The sequence below is a fragment of the Fistularia commersonii genome, chromosome 8 (genome assembly GCF_037954325.1).
Source record: "Fistularia commersonii isolate RoL2024-O1a breed Wild chromosome 8, RoL_Fcom_v1.0, whole genome shotgun sequence".
Taxonomy (NCBI): domain Eukaryota; kingdom Metazoa; phylum Chordata; class Actinopteri; order Syngnathiformes; family Fistulariidae; genus Fistularia; species Fistularia commersonii.
Genome location: NC_141291.1, coordinates 6,544,885 through 6,569,822, shown reverse-complemented (window position 1 = coordinate 6,569,822; position 24,938 = coordinate 6,544,885). Strand labels below are relative to the sequence as shown.

The following is a 24,938-nucleotide window of genomic DNA, read 5'->3' as shown; positions in this document are numbered from 1 at the left end:
TGTGTTGTGGTGTCTGCTTTATTACATAAGAAGTGAAAAAAAGGAACTAGTCCTCATTTTGCTGAGGAAACACATTTTTAATGTATTTGAGTTAATTAAAAAAACAGACAGGATGAGGCCATGGTTGTGGGAGTTTTGGAGATGCCTCGAGGTCAGAGGTCTCATGGGAGCTGGCCTATCGTCCAAGAGGGTGCTCAAGCAAATGCTCAGACTGGTGAGGTATTCTGTGTGTTTGTGTGTGTGTGTGTGTGTGTGTGCGCGCGCGGGGGGGAGGGAGGGGGTACATCCTTGCCTGAATGAGGTGGTGCTATAGGCGACATCAGAGCAATGAAACACAACTACTGTGGGTGCACACTATAAACTGCAGCTAGCATGGTTACAGTTCGTGCCTGACAAATACACAATGTACCATGTCGATATATTTCCTGACCTGCTAATAAAAACACAGGACATTTAGTAACCCTTTCTCCTTCCACATAATGTCCAGTGATGAGTGGCAGAGAACCCAAGGCTAAGGGCTGCATGTTGCAGGTCAGCAGTGGGGTTACAATATCAGTTATTGATGGTCTCAGCAGCAGACTGGGATTTGTCTGAAAGAGCTGCTGTCAGCGGTGAGGTAAACACACAGGAACCATCAGAAACACTGACAGAAAGAGAGGGAGGGAGAAAGTCCTACACTCTGCTAGAGCTACAACTAAAGCCATCAAAACAGCTTCACTAGCTAGTCCCTGCTGAAGGTGCGATGCAGGATTCACGGCCTGCTACAAAGCCATGCCCCCACCCCCAAGTGAACCCCTCAAACCCTCAAACCAGCCCGCGAGATCTTATTTACAGAGTTTTACAAAAGCAGAAAGTTGATGGTGAAGCAGTCTGAGGCAGGTGATATTTTGCGGCAGTCAAGGCAGGTGGTATCAGACAGGTAAAGACCATCCGCCCGGGCAAGGATTGGGCAATAGATTCATTAATATATTATATCTTATGATGGACTTCAATTTAAAGCAAAAATTGTGATAGCAAGAACGTGATGAAAATATGCGATATGACCGAAACAAAGAGGGAAATGTTGAAAATGTTTTGCACAGATTTTAGTTCTATAATGAGGTTATATTTCAGTATTTAACGTCAGTTTCTTACAAATCCAAAATGTTTTCTCTGCCATAAAGAGCCCAGACCCATGTGTATTTCTTAATTTGTGCCTGATTTATGACCTCTTTTCAAAATTACTGATATTTGGCGGCTTAGTGGTCAACTTGTTTTTAACCACAGATGCAAGTTAATGAAGTATGTAATTTTTTTAACAGTCATTTATCAGGTGCTTGTGAGGGTCTGACTCACTAGTCTTCACTGCCTCAAAACGTGGCCTGAAACCTGACGGCACATATGCGTTTGTGTCGTGCTGTGATACAAATGAGACTTTGTGTGTTCAGCTGTAGCTCCTGGGGGAGATGGCGATTGTTGCTGCTGCGGACCCAGGTGATGGTTTCTTGTCCTATTCCTGTCTCCTGGCTCCAATTCAGCCTGGAAATGTGGTAAAGAGTAAAAACTCATAACCAGAGAGTTGAAAAATGCTTTTAGAGAGCCATTCTTTGCACTCTTAAACAAATGCTGAGTCAGCATCTACTAGCTGGTCTGATGATGAAGTTTTCAGGAGTGTTTTTTAAATGTGATGTGCTTTGACTCCTCAAGTGAAGAGTGTCATACCATATGTGTCATATCTGGATGCATGCAAGGTTTATATTCCTGTTCCTGGACGCATATTTAATGTTGATTGTGCAAACTTTATATACGCAAGTCCACACAACACGCATTTACAAAAACATTATTGGACTAATACGAAAGTGACGCAGCACATTGATGCCCCCCTTGAAACCCTACCTGCATTCACCTGGGGGAGTTACCTTAAAGTCTCCTGTTCAAAATGAATATACAATTTGAAATACAACTTAATTTGCTTGCTGCCAACTACATATCAAAAATTAGGAAAGCATCGTATAAGAATTTTTCCTCAATATTTTCCTATCATTTTTGGCCGCTATCTTCAGCGGTTGCCACAGGAAATCATCTGTCTGTCCTGAATGTTCAGACAATTTTTGTAGATGTTTGTATAATTTCTCATTTTATTTTTTTTATATTTTTAGAAAATCTCTGTAAGGTCCCTGGTTTGTTTCCAACATGGAGCCTTTCTGTGTGGGGCTTGCATGTTCTCCTCTGACAATCTTAACATGCAGTCAGTTCACTGGAGACCCCAACCTGCTCAGATGAGTAAATGATAGAATGTATGGTTGTAAGTCCCTTTACGTTGTCAACTCTTTTAGTTTCTTGTGATTTCTTGGCGGTTTATTTGTAACATGTTTCCTAACGAGTCCTGTAACGATCTTGTTGCGAAAATTCAGGTAAATTTGCAAAAGCGTGCATAAAAATTTGTGAACAAATGCTAAAAACAAAACAATACTTTAAACAGACAGACAAACAACAAGAAGCGACCCTACATACCTGCCAGGCTGTCAGACATCCAGTTTGCTTGGCCCGATGCTGTGGATGAGCTGGGAGGACTCGGAGGCAGCGCTGCACACTTGGATCAGAAGGTTCTTGTTAAGGTCGCCGACCCCGCTGCCAGCCTGCAGCTTAGGGTAGGGTGGTGTTTCTGCACCCTGGTGCTGTTCTCGCCCGTGGGCGTCCAGCTCCATCAGTTGCTCTAGTGGGTACCCATCAGTTCCCTCAATGATGGGGGAAAATTCCTGAACGCTCACCTGCTCATCCCGAGACACTGGACTGATAGAGACAGAGGGAGAACTTACAGAAACAAAATAAAGACAGAAACACTTCAGTTGATTTATTAATACTGAGCAGTTTTTTTTTTGTTTGTTTGGGTATAATGTATGTCTGGATGTTTGAGGCCACCATTAGTTTTTCCTTTTTTTCTTTCAACAACGGAGGTAGAATTTGAAAAAAATCTAGATCTGTGATGCCTGAGATGCCTTTGTATCTTCATTGTGTCCAGTGAAACAGAATGAAGAATGAATAAAGGTCTTCATCGTCACACCAGTCTCATTCCACAATGAGAAAACGTTTCTACTAACAGAGATGTTTTGGGACAGCGAAAAACTTTCAGCTGCATTAGTAAAAATTCTGGGTTTGTCATCTTTTAGATTTCAGTGTTACCAACTCTGCTGCCAGGTTGGTATGTTGATCAAATATTGCCTCTTAGTAAAACTGATACAAAAGTAAATCCATACAAGTTAAAAAAAAAATCAATTTTACATTTTGGCCTTGAACCTTTGGGGTCAGTGTCAGTGAGATGTGAATTTGTATGAAGGTTGTCACCTCAGGTGCTCCTTAATGATTTTAAAAATTATTTGAATATTGTACTTGAAAAATGAATTTTCAGATTGTTTTTCCTTCATCAGCTTAACATTACTATCTATTAATGCTCAGCTAATATGCTAAAATATTCAGTTTGTGATTTTTTTTTTTTTTCAATTTCAATGTACTATTTTCATATTTTTGTGTAGTTTATTTCTCGTTTTGTCAGGTATTTTTCAATATTTTGCATTTGTATGTAAATGTTTGTTGTTTTGTTTTCTGTTATAAGTTTTTTTGTCCTTTTCCATTGTTTTTGTTGGTTTAAAATTTTGGTAATTCTTTTAAGTGATTTTAAATTTTTTTAAGTATATGTATGATATTCAGTTCTGTGTAAGCTACAGATGAAAGCAATCCTCTTGCAAGCCAAAAGCCCCATTGAAATCCAGAAAATGCTTCCTAAAGAGTGTTACAACTCTTGAAACATCAGGCACAAGAAGTAAAAACCAAAAAGTCACTTAGTGGGAAGAAAGTCTCCACAATCTCCCATCTACTACAATGGAGCTAAAAGCAAGCAAGGCACTGCGCCCAAGAGCAGATGTAAACTTTGGTAATACCTAAACAGTGTGTAGGACATGTAAAAGCCACTCGTGCGAAATGGGGATATTTAATGTGGACATTAAATGTGAATGCAGCACTGGACCATTAACCATGCTGCATGTCCAAATATGCCTCCTGCTGAAAAAGCCCTTAACAGCATCAGAATTGGCAGAGAATAATGAGAAGGGACAGCAAAGCATTCAGCTGTGGCTGAACCACATCTAGCCTCGTGCTCGGTAACAGACATTTTATGGGCACGACAAGAAGATGATCAATGTTTGTAACACCTTATTTCCTTTACTCTGGCTTATTGATTTGTATTTTTTCAGACAAAATGCAGTCCCAACCCGTGTGTGAAGTTGGCAGTTGGCCATGAGGTGAGCCCCCACCTGACGTCCATGGACTGGACTCCGTCGGACAGCTCGTCCACGCAGCTCTTGCTCTCCAGGGGCCCTAGCAGGATGACGGGGGATTCAGCTGGAGTTGGGGCATCTTCTTCCAAAGCGTTGGAAGCCTCGGCTCTTACATCAGAGGCTGCAATGAAACACACTAAGTCTTTACAGCTAAGAAATGGCACAAGACGGGAAAGAATTCAATTTATGTTCTTCTACCTCTAAGTTATGATGTGCTGCTCAAGGATTAAAATTGCCACAATGTATAATTAAAAACACATTTAAAGACCCCAATTTATTAAGAGACTACGTAACAGAACACTGAAGTGCTGTGACTTCCACTGAAATACGTTCCCCTACACAAAGGCAAGCAGAGGCGAACCTCAGTTCAGGTTTGACCCATTTTTACTGACAGGTTGGGAAAATGTCTGATTAAGTCAGTAAATCAATGTCTTGATTAAGAAGAAAATCAAGTCCAGTTGCCACAAGAAGATTCTGACAAGAAGTTACAACCATAAATAAGTTGATTGACGGTGAAACATATTCATCTAAATATTCACTGATTAAAAACACCTTTTAAGGATGAGGATCCGCTCATTAAATTCTTGTAGAAGACATTGATTTTTATCTATTTATAGCTGAATGTTTTTTTTTTTAGCTTGTTTTTTTCGACACCTGATCTTTTCTATCCATTTCTGTATTTTTTTATTCGTTGTTCACAGCTCTCTTTTATCGTGTTGTGTAGCTGTTACTGGCTCTCAAAAACAAAAAAAAAGCAAAGCAACATCTTCATAATTGGGTTCCTTCTCTCCATGTTACCTGGCTATAGGGCAACACAAGGTAGATCAGGTCAGGTGTTTATAAATACTGATGCTTGATTTTAAGCATATTTTATTGTAAAACTAGGAACAGCCATGGGTTTGATTCTGTCAGGTTAGGTCCACCTCTGCTGGACAGATTGTAACCTGGACTCCTCGGGTCGTGGAGTTCCAGTATGACTGCGACATCCTCAATGATGTGTGCTACTCCAAAACACCAGCAGGAGGCGTTAGTCTTGTATCTGATCAGACTGCTGAGTCACACTGCAGCTCAGATACCCTTAGTTATTTTCACAATACTGTATTTGAGAGAATACAGAGGGAAAGAGTTCATCCAAGTATTTTACTACCGAATTAAAAAACACTGACAACATTGAACACGTTTTACAAAAGACATAGAAATAACATTTAAGTCCGGATTGAAGCAGAAAACAGAAAATTTTATGTTAAAGTCGATGGATGGATGGATGGATGGATGGATGGATGGATGGATGGATGGATGGATGGATGGATAGATGGCTAGATAGATAGATAGATAGATAGATAGATAGATAGATAGATAGATAGATAGATAGATAGATAGATAGATAGATAGATAGATAGATAGATAGATAGATAGATAGATAGATAGATAGATAGATAGATACAGGAAGGCAGTAAAAAGTTGAGACTGCTGTGAGCCCAGTATTTCTCTGCAACCACAGCACAGTTCCTTTGATTGTCTGATGCATAACTTTGATAAGGGAGGAAGAGTGTGAGCATCATAAGCAATTTACTTCATAATTTTATTTTCTATGATGGGATGTCAGATGGGTAGCACGGCGGCACAGTGAGTACCGCTTCAGCCTCACAGCACGAAGGACCCTGGTTTGATGCGGATAAGGGTTCCTTTCTCTGTGGAGTTTGCATGTTCCTCCCACATCCCAAAACATGCAGCAGGTTAATTGAAAAAAAAATTGGGAAAATAGCCCCGAATGAGTGAGTGAGTGAATGGTTGTTTGTCTATTTGTGCCCCTGCGATTGACTGCCGACCAGTTCAGGGTGTACCCTGCCTCCTGCCTGATGACAGCTGGGATAGGCTCCAGCGTCCCCGTGACCTTGAGTGCAGGATAAGTGCCAGAAGATGGATGGATGGGACGTCAGAAGCTAGAATCGGTTAGGAGCTAGTATTTAACATTTTCAAGAATGTAAATAATATTAAATGAGGTATATTGGCTGCATCGTAAAAAGAAATCAAATCTGCCAGACAAAAGAGGAATACGTATAACATCTGTCACTACTGGATCTCTAGTGTCAACACAGTGTGATCCAATGACAAGCAGTGCTCGCTCCAGCAGTCCTGAGCCAACTGTAACTGCAGGAGAGGCAGTGACTCAACATGATCGATCTGCCCTTTCTGACTGTAGTCTGAACTGGACACTTCCAGCCAAGCTATGTTAGGAATTTACCGTTTTCACTTTTTTTCGCTTTGCAAGCGATTTTTCCTGTCCGATGTTTGTTAATCTAGGGCTTATAAAGCCCATCACGGGTATCTGAAATTCACCTGCGGGACCAGATGGAGCCTCCACTTCTGTCTTCCTTGTTCTCCTCATTATCTCTTCAATCCTCTGTCAGAATAACAACAGAGAAGAAACTTGAAAACAGATTACATTACATTACATTGCATTTGGCAGATGCTTTTATCCAAAGCGACTTACAATAGAGGACATAGGGACTGCAAATGCACTTGCAAATACACGATGCACAGGAAATATACAGAACAGTAAGCTTGGGTAAGTGAGGGTCTTTTTTTGTTTTTTTTTGGACAGAGACACACAAACGTACATACACAAACACACACTGCATAGCCTAACTTGCTGCAGATGCGACTGTCTCTTATGAACAGAAGAAAATCTCGCAAATGAACTGGACATCTAGAAGCCCGACAAGATTCACTCTGGACTCAGTTGATTTTACTGGTTTACTGGTAAAAGTCATCCTGGCCTTATTCCGACCTTATCATAGCAAAGCTTTTAACAAAGGCACCCCTAGGGACCGCCATGGTTTTCTGGTCATGGGATTTAGATGAGCTGTAAAGGTCAAACTAAAATCCGAAGGTGAGGCATCTGAAGAACTGAAGGCAACTGAAGAAACAAATGTCACCGATCCCAGATGCAACAGACACCGAGGGGAACAATTTTATCCTAAATGTTCTGAGAAGAAAGATGGAATCGAAGTCTTGAGCAACAGTTTTTTGTTTGTGACAGAGAAACTTAAGGTGGTTAATTTTTTACTGTTTGAGTGTTTTAAGGAAGCCATAAACCCAGGGTGTGACACTGATGTGGGATACCTTCTTCCTCTGCAGCCTCTCCTGCTCCTCCTGGATATGCAGCTGCTCACGCGCTTGTCTCTTCCTCTCTGCTTCTCTTTGGGCTCGCTGGAAAGCCTCTTCCCTCTAAAATAAATCAATGAATTCAAAATTACTGTATTTGTTTTCATGAACTATATTTTACTAATAGAAAGCACAGATTGCCAGAATGTATTTCAGTCCTGTTTCAGTCCTCTTCGCTCATAGTTTCTGCTTCCTTTGCAAACCCATTGTAAAGCTATGATAAGAGAAGGATTAAAGGGGTCAAGATGTTAATGTATTCTATGACTCATCTTGCAATGTCATCATGCACACACAGAAGCTAAATTTATGCAGCAATCATGGACAAAACTTCTTCTTCATTTCTCTGCTAAGTTTCACTTCCACGGACAACTTAACCTTTAATTCTTTACAGTCCTGACAAAAAAAACAAACAAATAAACCCTGAAAACCCAGAGCACAGATTCCTGAAGTCCCTTAAGGCATTTTAAGAGTTGACAAGGATATATGCCATATAATATATGTATTTTTTCATATTTCTAATAAAAAGAATTCAAAGTAAGTGTTTTACTCTTGACATTTTCTGGACCCCTAACATTTCGGACTGTGCGAATGTTCCAACCTTTTTTTTAATATGCTACACCCTGTTGACTAGGATTGTAAAATACCAGGGTCTCTTGATTGCAGTGATAACATATTACAGCTTAGCTTGAGTTTTCCTGTTACTTTGCATCACTTTTTATGTCCTTTATACAAACATACGAAATGCTAAATATTTGGAAAATCTGTCATTCTTCTTTTACTTTGATTGTTAAAACTATGAAGTCACAAGATTATCACTGTAGGACCTCAATATACATTGGTTATAAATTAACTTTATGCGTTCCTCTGATAAAATGGTAGACCAAACAAAGTCTGTCATCTCACACCTCGAATGCTTATGGTCTGAACGATACCCGACCTCTTTGTCCAGCTGATCCTGCATGTCCTTCCATCGCTGCTCTTTCTGTCGTCTCTCCTCCTCCTCCCTGCTCCTCTTCTCCTCCTCCCGCCTGGCTCGCGCCTCCTCGGCCTGCCGTGCAGCTCTCTCTTGCTGCTCTCTCGCCTCCTGCTGCCTCCTGAGGTCCTCCTCTGCCTTAAGCCTGAAGGAACACAATAAGCTTGAGCTGTGTCCGCAGCTAAAGCCCTGGCAGGTTAAAGCTTAACAAAAGTAGAATTTCATGTTTAGGCATTTGCTTAGATCGAATCAAATCAACTAAAATAGAATTTCAACGGGTTTTTCTCAGCAGGGGACTTTCAAACAGGAATAAATATTGGGTAGCATCTTTATATTTAATTTAAACACCAGTCCTGTTGTGTAGGACTAGGTGTTGATATCCCTCGATAAAAGCATACCTAAGGCACAGATGAGACTCTGAATAAACACAAATTTGTTGTTAATCCGAGAATGCACTCTTTTTTTCCAGTCCACAGCAGGATAAATAATGTGGCATAAAATTTTGGTTTCACTTTTCAATTATTTAATAAGTAAGATGTTTTCAAAAAAAATCGCTGCAAATCCATTTGTTTTCTTTCAAGAGCAAAAGGAAAATACACTTTGTTGAACTGCCAAGAGAATATACGGCTGAATATAAGATGGAATATTTGGTAAAATTAGCGGATTCTTTGTTTAAAAAAAGAGATATATAATTTTAAAAAGGTTATGATTTCATTCTAATAAGGGCAGGATCGTAGCCTGAGACGGATAGGATTTTGCTTCATTTGGTAGGGAAAGACATCATGCAGTCTGGAAGGATCGCAGGGTAAAAAATTGGTAGTGTTGCGGCATGAACACCTCCCCCCAGGGTTCCTCTGTCCACCCACACAGCTGCTCCAGCTCACCGTACCCTCACCTGCCTCCCTTCTACCCATCAGCTCTGCAGCCCTATGCTTCAGTTTGCAGACTTCAAGGAAATGAGTCATTTCATGTGACTGACAGCAATGCAGATTGCAGCAAGCTTCGCACCCTGGGTGCAGATAGAAGAAAAAAATCAATAAAGAAAAAAAACGGGTCAAAAAAGATGGATTTTATAAATCCTACACTCATGAATTTGGATGCTAAGCTGACAAAGGGAACTGAAATAATTTCGGACTCGAAGTGTTGATTTTCCAGCTCCTTTCTGTCAGAAAGGGTCAACCAGGGGTCAGTTAATTTCCACTATAATTGCAGACAGTATGAATTCGAGTCTCTGTGAAAAAAAAATCTGTGTGCATTTCGATGTGCAACTGCAGTAATTATATATTTGGCTGTTGGACTCACAAAAGCACATCTCTTAACAACCTCAGCATCACTATCATGCTTTGAGGCAGTTGAGGATTGAACCAGCAAATCTCTGATAACCAGATGTCCACTCCACCATCTCAGTATACTGTAACCAGACACATATACACACCTCTCCTCCTCCTGCCGTTGTCGCTCCTCCTGCTCCTTCTGTATTCGGGCCAGACGTCGTCTTTCGGCTAGCAGCCTGGACGCCTCCTCAGCATCAGTCGTCCCCCCAACACTACGACCGGAAGGCGTACCTGGAGACTCTGATTGTTTAATTTAACGGGGGTAAGAAAAGAATAATGATAATGGAACACATGGCATGATAGCCATTTTGAAAAAGCAGGAATAAATGAAGTTTACATAGAAAGGTCCCTTTCCTTCTGACAACCAACTTACAACACTCATTCAAATGAATATGTTTACATGTGGATAGCAGGTCATTACTACCCTCCTGTAGGTTATAATAAAATGTCCTGTCAACGATTAATATATCAGTAGCTTTACCTGCAGTCAGTTCTCGGCTGGTGGACTTGGGGATCTTCTTGTCAGAACCCTCTGATTTGGTTGATTTCTTTTCCAATGTGCCATGACCTTTGACCTCAGTGTGACCCTTGTCCTCATTACCAGGGGTTGTGGCCCTCTGTCGTAGAGGGGAGGGGGGGTATTGGCCAGGGGAACAGGGTGACTGAGCCCGACTCCTGTTCGATCTCACCCTGGACAAACAATTGCAGCGGAATCAGTGTGTGTGTGTGTGTGTGTGTGTGTGGGTGGGTGTTTTTGTGTGTGTATGTGCGTGTGTGCATGGGCACATTTTAGTTGTCTCTTGGGATCCTTTACTAGATTAAAAACTGACCTTGTTATGACCATAAGTTCTCACAGTGACATTTTGATGACCTATTTTCTGAGGTCCTGGGTGATTAGACTGTCTACAATTAATAGTTATCAATGTAATGTGTCCCTATACAGATAGCACTCGGGTGTGTGTGTGTGTGTGTGTGTGTGTGTGTGTGTGTGTGTGTGTGTGTTGTGTGTGCTGTACCTTTTTGGTGTGGCCGGGCCTTTACTGTTGGCTCGAAAGGAAGAGCTACGGACCGGTGTATTTGGAGCTTCACCCTGCAAGTTGCATGTTAGAAAAGTGACCTAACATTTACTTTGAAAACAAACTGAAAACAAACTTCGAAAACAAACTGTTCTGTTCAACATAAAACATTGTGCATTATGCTGTGTATTGTCCTAAAAGGACAATGATTGGAGCTCCTGTCAATCCTTTAATGAAACCTCTTGCCAGCATTAAATAGGATACTGCATCACTGATCCCACATTGAAATAATTCTAGTAATGAGAATAGGATGTTATTTTAAACATTTAACTGTTTTCTCTTTTGAGAGGTTCTGTTTCAGTCTAAATTCAACAGAAAAGACCAGTTAAGACTGTAAGTGAGAAGCAGTCTGTCAGTTGCATGCATACCTCTACGTGATTTACATACAGACCTCCGTCACAAAGAAAACACTTGCTAATGTACCGTCAGTTCTGACTAAAGGTTGCATGTGTGTGTGCATGTGTGAGCCAACCGTGGGTGTCTTGTCTCTGTTCTCCTCAGGGAATCCAGCAATGCTTCTGCGATTGGAGGAACTTCTATACGTTTTGTGGTTATTTGGGGAAGCTGTTCGATGGGACAAAGAGGACACTGATGGGTCACCGACCAACACACAATGGAGGAGAGACATAATGACAAGCAGCGACATGTTTACACAAAACAAGACAAACAAGAAGTCCCAATGAGTAATACAAGAGACATCAAAATATCAGTTTAAAAATTCTCGACAGTTTGGATTTTAAGAATAACAAAGAAACAGATGAGCATTATATTCAGTAGCACTGCTACATGGCTTATTTTATTTTTAAAGGCCATATTCCTGAATGTGTTCTCTGAAAGTCGGTTGTACTTTCCCACATACTGTATTTTGTCAATTATCAAGGATTTTGAAATCCTGTCGTGTTTAGTTTGACACCACTGCATTTTGTAAAAGCTGTGATCTGAAAAGTCTGTTATGTTTTGTAAATCATTGTCCAAGTGTTGGTATTTTCTGACACTTTTGCTGTACTAGGACCCCAAGCCCAGGAAAACACAGCAAGGAGCTGCACTGATTTTTCCACATACTTCAAACTATCACGTTTGGATTTGTTTCCAGTTATCCTCACCTCGCTCCGGTGAGTGGAGAGCGGCCGAAGAGCTGGAGAGCTGCTTGTTCAAGGGCTGATCTGAAGTGGGAGGGGACAGGAAGTCACCAACTAAAAAAAAATAAAAAAAATCAAATGTCACCCACAAATTCATGATCGTAATGCAAAGACCTGATTATCTTCTGCTTCAGTTGTGTTGAATGTTGATGTAAAACATCACAAATGACTTAATAACTCTGAGGAGAAACAAACACTCGTCACACACAGATACGAGTGGCTGGTTGATACTGGAAATAATCCAGCCGATCGATGAGCCCCAGGCGGTCAGATGAGTTCACCTTAGTGATGTAAGACAGAAATGAAGCAGCCAAAATGCAAGCAGAGACAGACCTGCTTCACCATGAGATGGAGGCGGATGACTGAGGAGAACAAAATTCCGTCACCGGCAAGTAAAGGTATCGTCAGCACATGAAAATGAACTTAAAACTATGAAGAATGACCAGTTTGAAATAATGTTTTTAAAGGGGGTTGTTTACTGGAATACATGCGGTTCTATAGAACCGTATAGAGATTATATAGAAATAATATATTTGTTTTAAGCACAGAAATTTGTTTTGGTCATAGCCTGTTCTTCTGTTAAATGAAAAAAAAAAAGACGTCTCATTCAATCATAAGGACTTCATAATTCCATTTTGATTAATATTTCAGGAGAATACTTGTCTGTGTTGACTTGTGAAGTAAATCTATGGTGACAGTTAATTAGATGTAGCCCTGCTACATTAATTACATTTCATTAGTCTTGATTGGGGGAAAAGAAACGTTGCCTGGATAAAAACTCAGTAAAGTTATCCAGACTATGTGCTGTTTCAGACAATGTTATTTTAGTGGAACTCTTTCATTTTCAGAAGTTTTTCTCTTTAATAACAGAGAAATTCTTGTCACTCGCTGCTACAAAGGCAGATGTATGCCGTTTGTTGCCTTTTCTTGACAAGCACCGATTCACGCATTTTTACACTTTACAATCCTATGCGAGAAATCTAAGGATCTGCAGTCCAAAGTTAAAAGTAATTTGCATCAGTGGTTGCAAGGATAATTGATTAAACCCAAGGCCTTGATGGCAAGAAAATTCTATCATTGTGAATATCCAATATTCCCAATGGCATCTGGGTGCATTTTCAGTCATTTTTTTCTTGAAAAATAGTTTTCAGCAAAATGTCAAAAAAAATGGCAATTTCTCCAACCTTATTGTCCATGTAATGTATGCTCGTTTGATTTGCTCATGCATGTGTGTGCGATAAGATATGACAAATAGATTGCACCGATAGCGACAATGTAAATGTCAGGTTTGTTTTATGTTTTTCCTTTGTGTGTGTGTTTGTGTATGTATGTGTGCGGATGTGCATTACACATAACGTTTTATCTCTGAGAATATTATTTTCCTAAGCTAAACACCAGCACTCTGCTGAGAGGTGTGCACTGACATATTCAAAGATATTTAACTTAGAGCAAAGTACATTTCAAACCAATTATTTCAAAATGCTTTTAGTCCTTCTCCCAAACTTGACTTCAGATTTCATGATCTTCATATGAATATGTATGTTTGTGCATACATACATACATACATAAATACATACATACATACATATATACATACACACATATACATGTATACATACATATATATATATATTTACACAGACATATATATATACACTAATTTATTTATATAGACGTATTAAAATATTTATTCTGTTAATATATGCACATATATATATATATGAAATACACATTTATAATATCAGATATTTAATGGATAACACTTGCCTCTGCTAAAATTAACATGACTTTACTGTGTTCTAAAAATGAAGTTTTTATTGAAATTCAATATGTCTGCATCACCCCACACGATCTTGGCCAAGGGGACAGGAAGTGGAGCAGCCCTTTGATGCAATACATGTGGGGGAAGGGAGTGGTTGTGTGTGTGTGTGTGTGTGTGTGTGTGTGTGTGTGTGTGTGTGTGTGTGTGTGTGTGTGTGTGTCAGTGGCACGAACAAAAACAACTGGTAAAACAATGACACCTACTGAGGTTTGGGTGTGAACAGTGTCAGATCATATGGCATTTTTCAATTACATTTAAATCTGACACATATAAAAAGTCTATATTTTACTTTACCTTTCTGTCCTGTTGAAGATTTAGCTTAACTTAAATCTTATGTATCCATTTATGTCAAGTTTCAAAATAAAAATGATTGGGCAAAAACAATCAAACCTAAAATCAGCGTAGAGATTGCTTTGCAGTAATTGAGAATTAGGACTTTAAGGCGTATCATAATCACCACATGTGGGTCACATCGAGACAGTTGAAAATTTAAAATATCGAATAAATATCTGGGAATTTGTTTTCTGAGGGATGCTCTGTGTTTTCTACAGATGGCACAATACTGTTCATGCACTTTATCTCTGTAGACTTAAAAGGCAGGAGATGATGTACAAATTTTGCTCTCCTTTCACATTGTAGTACTGAAAGTGTGACTATTTATTCATGAGAAGTGTTTCTCTTAGCTTGAGAAATATATTACATTATGACACCTCTTTTATCAAGCTCAGATATTCAAATTTGTGTCTACAAATACTGTGCCAGGTTATCATTTATCAGAGACAAAGTTGTGTTTACTAAACCGAACTGTGTGACAAAAAGCATTCAATATAGATAATGACAGTTTTATAAAAAAAACTTGTCGATATCTGTATCTAACAAAAATTCTGCAAAACCTCTTTGCTGGCTTTTGCATGAGGTTAAGGAGCAACACATCTATTTTATGCAGTGTATGTCAGCTGCAGGGATGTAATTTTAATTCATCTAAATTTAAACATCAAGCACACATTATAGGAGGTTCATACATTTGTCAATTCAGTGTGTGTTCAGTCAGCTCTGTTGTATTCTTCTTATGGGCAGCACAACACTAAAAATGTTAAGTGACCACAATAGGTAACTTCTTTTGCAGGACATTACTGAAATCACCAACACATAGTCACAGGACAGAGCAACAGCCGGAGACAAAGTACACGGTTGTTCATGCACATGCAGAAGGATCAGCTGCAGGTGATATGGGCGCAGTGAACACAGTCACATGGTCTATATACCGTTACAGGTTCTGTGAGCACTGGAAGCAGCAGGATGCTCATTGGGCTGAGCAGAGCCAATGGCATGGCAGGGTGGGATCTTAGGGTTACCTGGCAGCAGGTTAAGCAGAGCGGAGAAAGCAAAGCGTCAAACCTCAACCATTCACATGTATGACCCCAGAACTTTGCCACTATCAAAGGAAGCACCTCTTGCTTGCTTGCTTGCTTGCACGCACGCACACACGCACGCACGCACACACACGCACACACGCACATATATGCTGACACACACACATGCACGCACACATACGCACATGCACACACGCTTATTACACTTGTAGAAACAGTGTTTCCCAATTTTGATCCACATAAGACATCTGAGATAAACCAGCACATTAAAACCCCATCATTTGGAAAAAAAATGTGAAAATCTTTTTTAACCACAACATTTTACATGCATCTAACCGTGTCTGAATTGATGAAACAGTGTGATTGTCTCAACCTGGTACCTTTTTCTTTACCTCTGAATGATTCTAATTTGACTAAAGATGTGAATAGAATTCAACATCTTGACATTCAGATTTCTCCCCACACTTCTAAAAATGTTGTCGATTGTAATCGTACCTCTGCTAGAGCTCGGTGAAGTCAATAAGGAAAAAGAAAATACATCCATCAATTTCAGTTTCATTTACACTTTTCACTGTCCCCATAAAGAACAAAACCACAGACAACGAGCTCCTCTCCACACCCTTAAGTGATTAACAGACTGTGAAAACACCAGGGAAAGCAGTGACAATAATTCCAAGGTTCAATCCCTGATTGAGATAGATATACAGTACTTTCCTGTACAGTTTGGAGTGTATTCGTGATGTTAGAATCCACATAAGGCCCTGCTTTGACTTTAATTTCAAGTGGCTCTCTCATGTCCAGACATGTGCCTGGAGTCTTTCTTTTTCCAGCTTCATTAAAGCGTCATCATATTAAATGAATTCAATACAAATGTTCTACACTATGAGGTTCCCAAAACACCTCCCTCTACTTTCCAGGTGTTTGTGCAACATGGATCGGGTTTCCTGAAAGCGACAGAGAGTGTTGCTGTGTTTCAACAGAGTATGGATCCCCCTTTTTTTGGTTTGTTTTTTGGTCATTCTTATCTTTATACAGCACTATTGAGTTTACAATTGTATTTGTATTATCATAATGCTGCACTAACCATGGCTTTACATCATAGGACAGATTATTAGTAGCTGTTGATTCTCAACAGTTCTTTCAGTTTCTCTGAAAATAATCCATGTGGCCATGTGTTCTTGTCTAGGTACATGCACTGAGCATGTTTCTGTCAGAGCAATTTGAGAAAAATCACCTATTAGTAAGACAATTTGGAAAATATCCATTGGAAAGTAACCCTTCACGTAGATCAAATATGTTGCACAAATCTATACATATAGTGAAAGCATATCTATGAGTAAAACATATAAAAACCAGTGAGGAGTGATGAATAGTTACATTTACTTCTGTATCATATAGTGTATTTTTACCCAAAATGCAGTGAAAAATGTTCTGACCACAGATTAGAGAAGCTTTTCACAAATAAATCTAATCTAGCATAGTATTCTCTTATCTGGTCTTTAAATATACAATTAAATAGCTGGTTGTTAAAAGATATTGTGTTCCTAATCAATTCCAATTACTTGTGCTCATTTAATTCACAATTCATTTTTAATCACAGTGTTTACACCGGGATTAAAAGTGTTTTCCATGATTTTGCAAACAATAAAATGAATTGCAGAGGAAATAATTTGATAAGCGATGATCCATACCTGGAATAACCAAGTAAAATTGTACATTAGTATTTGTAATATTGGAAATAAAAATCAAAGAAATTACAGTCGGATTACATATTTTTCAGTGTCATTACATACAGCAAATGACAGTATACGGCATTCAAACACACAAATTCTTAGAGGGTGCTGTAAGATGAGATGCTGCTGCATCTGCTGCAGTCCAACATATCCAAGAGCAGCCTCTGTGCCAGTCAGACCCACCACTGGGTGGGCCTGATCCCAGGTCAAAGCCTGGAGTGAAGGGCCAGTGGGCACTGTGAATAATTGATGCCGTTATGAATGCGCCACAAGATCCAGAGCCAAGCCAGTGGTGCTCTGGCCTCCTGCTGGAAGACATGATGTCAGAAATACCTCAGAAAATATGATGTGTTTTCACGAAAGGTACGTACAATTAAAAACGATCTGTCTTTGGAAGTGTTTGTTATTGCATGGCCTTATTCTGCTCAAGGTTACGAGAAGCTCCACTGGGATATTAGACCTTCCTCCCAGAATGGAAATAAAACAGCAGATCGTGACACACACACACCTGTAGAACACTTACAAGGCAAAATCAGCTGTAATCAGCACACATACTTTTTCACCAAACTCTGATTAGGGTTAGAGACAAAGCAGCTCCTGCATTGCAGCCTCCACACCCTTTTCCATCCCCTGCCCTTCCTCTCCTTCATCCATTCTCCTCCTTTTGTCTTCATTTCACCTGCTATTCTCCCATCCTGCTTACGCCACTGTCCCCACCCTTTACTGCCACCATCCCCCTCTTCTTTTCCCACTGACCTCCAGACCTCCCCCATACACACCTCTCCTCGCTCTCGAGCAGGTCGTTTCTAGTCTCAATCTCAAATGTCGCCACAATCATCCACCTGGCCAACAAGCATCAGACTCACCCTCCACTCCATCAGGGGGTCCTCCCCACGTCCATCGCTTGGGCCTGTTGTCCAAGTTCTCCCCTTCTACTCCTCCTCTTCTCTCGACTCCCCCAGCTCTCCGGCGAACCAGGGCCTCCAGCCTCTCCTGCTCGTTGCGTTCGGAGACAGGGAAGAACAGACACTCTCTTACTGAACCATCACTACGGCGACGGATGCCTGGCGAGGCGCAGGGAGATGGCTGCGCCATGGTTACTGCATGCAACTGCAGCAGCCTCGCCCCTTGTCCTCTCCTCCGTCAGTCTGTTTTCCGTCTGCCGGCAGCCACCAGCACTCCCTTGCTTGTCTGTCAGTCAGTAATACAGCAGCACAGCTCCCTCTCTCTCCCCTACTATCTCTCTCTCTCTCCCCATCTGCTGCTCCTTTTAGGTGGCACTGATTCTCTCTCCCTCTCTCTCTCTCTCTCTATCTCCCCGACGTCACTGTTGTTCATCCCTCCCTCGCCCTCCTCTTTCTTTCTCTCATTTTCTCTTGCCCCATCGCCCCCTCTTTCTTCTTCTTTTCCATTTCCTCTTCCCCACCTTTCTCGCTCTCTCTCTCTCTCTCTCTCTCTCCCCCCCCTTGCAGATGTACCCCCCAATCTTTGTCTGAAAAAAAACAACCTTAATTGCTTTTATTAGAATGACAGATTTTAAAATCTTGCAACATCAGTAATGAGAACCTTTCTCGTTAAATCACTGAGGAAAGATCATCTACAATATTGATTTGAATTTCAGTAATAGCAGCATCTTTCCCTTTCTCTCCCTGTTTTATCTCAGAGGGGGTCTGACAGGGACAGAATCCAACACCCCTTCAGAATCCCACACACACACACGCACACACACGCACACACACACGCACCCACGCACACGCACACACACTAACACAGAACCAGACACACTGAGAGGGTGGAATTGATATTGATATCAGCTTGATTTTTTTTATATCCAGTCCTGTTTTTATTGTTCTCCTATTTCCTTCAGTTGGTTTTCACTTCTTGCCTCTCCCTCTTTCTTTAGTTCAGAAAGATGAAACAGACAGATGTCTCATGACAATTAAATTTGTGATAATCAATCTATTGACTGATTAGCTGCTGTTGTCGGCGGCTGTAACTTCTCACTGCTCGTCAAATATTATCGGGTTTCAGCAAAAGAAAGCAAAGGGTATATCTTTGGGTTAGGACTGTTGGATGGATGTAGCAAAATCACTAACATGGATATGAAGCAATTATTCCCTTTATTTTTAAAATGTCATTGTTAAATGTCATTGTTAAAATGTCAAATAATTATTTGATGTTGACTGTTTGTAAAAAAATGCTTTGTATAGGAATATGGAGTTTTATGAGGCTGTATGTTTGGAGCAATCCTGTTAATCACAATGTCTTTTCTACCCATACCAAAAATGCATGAAAATTAGCAGGACAATCTTCATGCATTTCTTGTGGTATCATTATTTGTATGGGACAAAAATGTGACAGCATAGTAGATGATTTTGCAGAAGAGAAGAAAGAAATCATCAAAATAATAATTTTCCATTTATCTCTGTCTATTAATATAAATTAGACAAAATACAGAAAATGACCAAAGCCTTATAACCTTACTAAACTGTATATATTCCTTGCCCACTTCCACTTGAGGACTTCATCAAATTTCAACACACACAGGTAATATATCAATGTAGTAATGCACACTATTTTCATAAGAGCCAAAGCATGGTCCTCGCTATTGCCAACCCCCTTGACCCTATGTGCACCAGAAGTTCTATAGATTATGAAGGATTAGTCACATAGGATGAAGAGGAATTAAAATTAGACAGTGGCACTCTAGAAACTTGAAACAGGAAGTGAGAAATTCACAAGATAACAGACTAGAGAAAGTAAAGCACAAATGAACAGAGGAGACAAGTCCAACAGCCCAGGAGTCCAAAGGTGAATCCATCCATGATGATGGATTATAATTTTTCCATTTGGACTGATATATTCCAAAATGTTTTGAAAAAATTAATTAATTATGAGAATAAGCGGAATAAGGCAAAGTTCTATGTTAATGTTGAGAATGAAAAGTTTGCCCTGCTTGATTTATTATCATTATTATTTATTTTCCTTATAGGTTAACACCATCAGCCAATTTTTTTGACATTCATCAGTGTATTAATTCCCTTTATCTTGTTGATGATATCTTTCTCTGCCTGTCGTTCTGTTTCTTTCTTTCCTCCTCACACATGGATGAGCTTGCTGCTCTCGGTATCCTCTTCATTTCTGTGTAATAAACAGTCAATGTGGTTTGTGTGTTTGTAGGCAGACAGCGGTGGTTTCACATGCATTAGGAATGGTTTTGTACCATGTACCGTCTTTAGTGTCCTGTGTAAATACAAAAGATGGAAATGCCCCACCCTAGCACCAAGGGAGTGTAGCTGAAGGTGGATGCAGAGTCATGCACAAACTGCAGGAGGGTGGAGGGACGGGGTGGGGGATGGGAGGGGTAAAATAAGACAGGAGGCAGCAGATATTGGGGGTGAGACAGAAAAGAAGTAATTGATAGAGGAAGACACTGCAGGTCACAGGGGATGAAGAGGAATGAAGGTAAGAATGCAGCAATGCCTCAGTGGAGTGTCAAAGGAAGATTTGTTACACTTCTTTTCTGCTGTTGGGTGCAAAATGTTTAGTGCCGAAACCTGTATGTTTATGTCACTTACAACTTCTTTCAAATCTGAAACACCCTATCAGAATACTGTCTCTTGCCTCAGATAATTTCATTGGTATGTATACAATACTAATAAAAAAACAGGACAAAATTATTTTGTCCTTTTCCACACCAAACATGATGATTTCAATTTTTCAACCAGGGTGATTTACTGTACTTTTTTGATTCCCACATCACACAAGCTAGAATGCCTAATGGATTCTGGATTGATTGTCAGACGAAACAAAATGTTTCATGGCTTTTGGTTGAACTTTCATGACACATAGCACAAACAATCTATACAATAATATTGTGACAATAAAATAATATTCCAATTTTGAAGAGAGGACATTTTTGGCAAATTTTTAGTTAATCCGTCGATGTTTTTTAGGTAATTCTTTGCCAGTTTTAGCTACTCTATTCTTGGCCTTTTTTTAAATTCCTTCGATTTCTATGGTGATGTCTTGCTTAGTTTTCCAAAAACATTATCCTATTTTCAAGATGTTTCTTGCTGATTTTACAGGTAAGCTGTAAATGACTTCAAGCAACAACAAACACACAATGGTGAATCAAAATAATAACCTCATCCCTTGAAAAACACTGAGCAACAGCCCTGAGTGAAATCCTGGATATACCCATCTGTGGTTCCTTGACAGGATCTGGAGCACATTGATTCAGTGGTTTCCTCTATTTCAGGTGGAAATGTATGTGATTGTCACATCGCTGCAAACATCGGCACTCTGTTCCAGTAAGCGGCACACAATACGCTGGCTGTGATGTCATCTCCCCGGGAGACTGACCAATCATTATGTCATTAAGTTATGCATATGAGCTTGTGGAGGGGAAAGAGCGGGGAGAGGATGTAAGCATGCAAACACATCTCCAAATCAATACAGACAATGACAACCCCCCTTTGATGGTGAGGCCTTGGAGGGCCAGGCTGACTGAGAGCTTGTTAACCCTTCAACTGCTGTTCAGTATTTTACCTATTTTTTTTTTTTAATCAATGAAGTGATGACTAATGATATGAGTGGGTGTGATGTGAGTTGGTGTTTCTCAGCCAACGGTTCTACTCATGATTAAAAACAGACTGGACACAAACACACTAGAATAAGCACTTCGCAGGAGCTTATTTTTAGTGGGGTCAGGATGGAAGGGTGATGAGGTCAGGATGATACTCCTTGTTCCTCACTCCACAAATGTATCTTTGCTGATCTGTTCCATAATTCCACAGCACCTTACTGCATCATAAACATGTTAAAATATGAAAAAATTCATAAAATGTTGCTTTTTTGCTAAACCCCTTGTTACTTGAAACTGCTTGTATTTTTTTTTTTTTCTAGTTTTAAGGGCGACATCATGATTTTTAAACCCTGATTTTGGTCTTGAATTCAGGCTTGTGCTGGGATTTGCAAAATATTCTAAAAATTCATTAAATGTGATTAAATGTTACTGGAGGGGTGTTGTGGCCCCTGACCTTCTCCGCTTCCTGCTGCTGCCGCCTCTTCTCCTCTGCTGCCAGCCTACGCTGCTGTTCCTTTTTCTTCTGCTCCGCCATCTTTCTTCCTCTCTCCTGGCCACAGCGCTCTAACTGTAGCTGGACACGGTGCTCTTTGTCCCGCAAAATCTCTGACAGCTCTGCACCCACACACATAAAGTCAGCAGGAGTGGAGAAGTATCCTTAAGGTCAATAATGCTGCGAATAGAACAGCCTGACAGATACCAGCTTTCTGTAATTGATGACATGACTTATTTTTAGAAGCAATGGATATCAATACATCAGCTTATATTCTTTTATTTATTAGGTTAAAGCACAATACTACCATCAGCAAAGTGTACTAAAAGCATTGCATGTAAAATTCTCAAGGCTCAACCAGTCAATCAGACAGATATCAATTCAATATAGGAAACATGTCACACAGGAGTAACATTTTGGATGAAAATTCTATTGAGGTTGACATAAAATAACATCAATAGACTTTAAACCAAAATATCACATTGCATGGGTGTTAAAGCTGGTATCTGTCATGTTCAATTAAGAACAACAACCAGCTTGCTGGGATGCTGCCGCCTTCTACAAAATTTTGGGGGCTTTGTAAATTAAAAATAAAATCAACATAATAATAAAATAGGTCTCGAATTTCTCCTGATTAAAAGTACCCTGGCATACAAATACTGACCATCATGAATTCATTATATGAGAGAGATAAAAGCATGATCACAATAATATTAAAATACACTAGAAGTATTTCTGATGAAAATCAGAAATTCACAATATTTACAAAATAGCAGATAAACCTTTATTGTTGATTTCTCTGTATGCACTTGACATAAAGAGGAATCGAGAAGACATTTCTCACAATCCCGACAATGTAATGTCCATTTCAATTTTGATTACTAATTAAGCAAACAAAACATACAAAACAATTGCTTTTTATGTATTATTTGGGGTCGCTGAAAATCAGATGCCGCCACAGATTTTTTTTTTCTCGTTTATATTCATGGAAGTGGCTCACAAAATTACCTTGAGGGCTCTTGTGATTAGAAGTTGCTCGAGATGGAGAAGCATTCCTATTGGAGAGCAGCTGCACAGGGGGCGGAGCAAGGGCTGAGAGACGAGGAGACCATAAGAAACATGGTTCAAGGGCCAAGAGGCGAGTACAGCAAGTCTCGTTTCTTTTTTTATTTATTTTTACAAAGCTGAAGTGGTAACTTACAGTATACCTGACTTATCCAATGGTCAATATGGAAGGCACGCCAGAACTACATGGCATCTGAATGTCATAAATCTCCCATCAGAAACCGTTTCATCTCCAAGGTCAGATGTCAGCGTTAACAACCGATGGGTGACACCTTAGCATAAATTCTTTAGTCTCTGTTTTTATTTCAGACAGTCATCTAAGCTGCTGGTCAGAAAGCTGCCAGTGCAAATCCACATTAACTCATGTCTGAGTCACACACACACAGATGGCAGAAAATATATTTGAACAAACACTTGGTGTGTGACTTGATTTGGTAATACATGCAAATTGTAGATACCTGAAGCTGTCTTAATGGCTCTATTTTGCATTATCCTCATCAACAATGTGTGACAAAAGACAAAAGTATAAATCATGTTTTTAAAACACATCATTTTTAATAGACCTACACTCATAGATATATTTCTATGAGTGTAGGTGTACATGAGTGTACTTCTTAAATAGATAGAAGGAGATGGCTACTTTAGGAAAAATGCAAACAGTTTGGGTATTTAGTTAGTTGGTTTATATGGAAATTGCAAGGTAGCATACACCAGTCAAATAATTTTGTGTTATTCAATATATGCACTGCTGTCCAACTGAAAATAAGCATATGCCATTGTATTTTTTCACAATCTGATTATCAAACATGATCCCCTCTTAAAGGATAAATGTGTCAAGAAGTAAATCAGAGGGGACAAAGAACTACTCAACTATTTTAAAACCATATTGAATTATTTTCTCCTCATTAGGATTTATTGGCCCGGGTTCGTTTATTTTAAGTCACCGTCATCACAGTAGGAAAGCCAGCGTGATTCTCCAAAGGAGCTGTAGAGTAAAATCCTAAAAATGTTATAGTTAATTTCTCGTCTGGTGATAGTCCCTCTTAAATAAATGACAGCATTTTCAATTGTTAGTCCTATTTATAAAAAATACATCATTTTCCTCACCTGTCAGTTCGGTACAGCTGGGAACCAGTTTGGTCATCTCAGTGGCCGGATAATATCATTTAATCCGACGGACCGAATAGAATTAAAAACGCTAGAAACGCGAGGGGAAAAAGCCTAGATGAGGCAATTCAGGAGGAGACAGATAAAAATATGATGCTAACAGTGGTGAGCGAAGGGAAACAGCATTGGGGGAGGGGATCCATATGCCTGGGAGCAGGAGTCACTTAGTCTATAGACGAGATTTTATACGGCATTAATTTTTTTTAAATAAAAACGCACCACCGGTTTCCGTGGCGGAAATGACTTTCTTGGTGTTAATATCCCAAAAATAAAATGCGGTTGAATCAATACAATTCCTATTTCTTTTTTTTTTTTTTTAATTTTGATATTGTCTACATCATTACCCATTACAGATGGTCGTTTTAACGGTCAGGGCTAAGCTAGGGTCGCGTCACGGGTGGAAAATGTTCACGTTAATGCGCCATTTAAAAAAAAAAGACACCGTCAAACGTCGCCTAGCAACCAGGTATCGTTGCGCTCGACGAGAACAGTGGGGAAAGGCGGAAAATGTCTAATTTGATGGTTTACTGCGTCCACATTGCGTGTATTTTTAACAAAAAAAAAATGCTTAGAACGGCGGGTTCTTGTAGCTCTGGGCTAATGCGTCTCCCTCACGTGGCTTCGTTTTTGGCTCGTGACAGGCAGCACGTGCCGGGGTCTCCAGCAGCGCTATTACGTCACGGCGCGAGCGAGA

At 39.9% G+C, this 24,938-nt stretch overlaps 1 protein-coding gene across 7 annotated transcripts; it reads right to left on the bottom strand.

The window, feature by feature from the left end:
* Window positions 1-1,072: 1,072 nt before the first annotated feature.
* map7d2b (MAP7 domain containing 2b) lies at window positions 1,073-24,681 on the bottom strand. Of its 7 annotated transcripts, none has more exons than XM_086150785.1 (16): window positions 24,185-24,681; window positions 23,021-23,104; window positions 21,974-22,134; window positions 17,798-17,924; window positions 15,091-15,180; window positions 11,968-12,057; window positions 11,337-11,452; window positions 10,805-10,878; window positions 10,270-10,478; window positions 9,890-10,028; window positions 8,419-8,599; window positions 7,440-7,544; window positions 6,654-6,717; window positions 4,290-4,434; window positions 2,494-2,793; window positions 1,073-1,518 (listed from the first exon to the last, which is right to left on the bottom strand). In XM_086150785.1, the coding sequence occupies exons 1-15, from the start codon at window positions 24,219-24,221 to the stop codon at window positions 2,505-2,507; spliced, it is 1,911 nt and encodes a 636-aa protein (XP_086006911.1). In that variant the 5' UTR covers window positions 24,222-24,681; the 3' UTR covers window positions 1,073-1,518; window positions 2,494-2,504. The 7 variants fall into 7 exon arrangements, with proteins under 7 accessions (XP_086006911.1, XP_086006912.1, XP_086006913.1 ...); XM_086150786.1 differs by having other exon boundaries at window positions 2,494-2,772; XM_086150787.1 differs by having other exon boundaries at window positions 11,337-11,428.
* Window positions 24,682-24,938: the final 257 nt, after the last annotated feature.

Excerpts from the sequence above, each read along its gene's own strand:
- map7d2b (XM_086150785.1), bottom strand. The coding sequence starts at position 24,221 with ATGACCAAACTGGTTCCCAGCTGTACCGAACTGACAG. Across the intron at positions 10,479-10,804 it reads GGCCCGGCCACACCAAAAAG|GGTGAGATCGAACAGGAGTC; the intron begins GTACAGCACACA and ends TTGTTTGTCCAG. Across the intron at positions 10,029-10,269 it reads CAGCCGAGAACTGACTGCAG|AGTCTCCAGGTACGCCTTCC; the intron begins GTAAAGCTACTG and ends TTAAACAATCAG.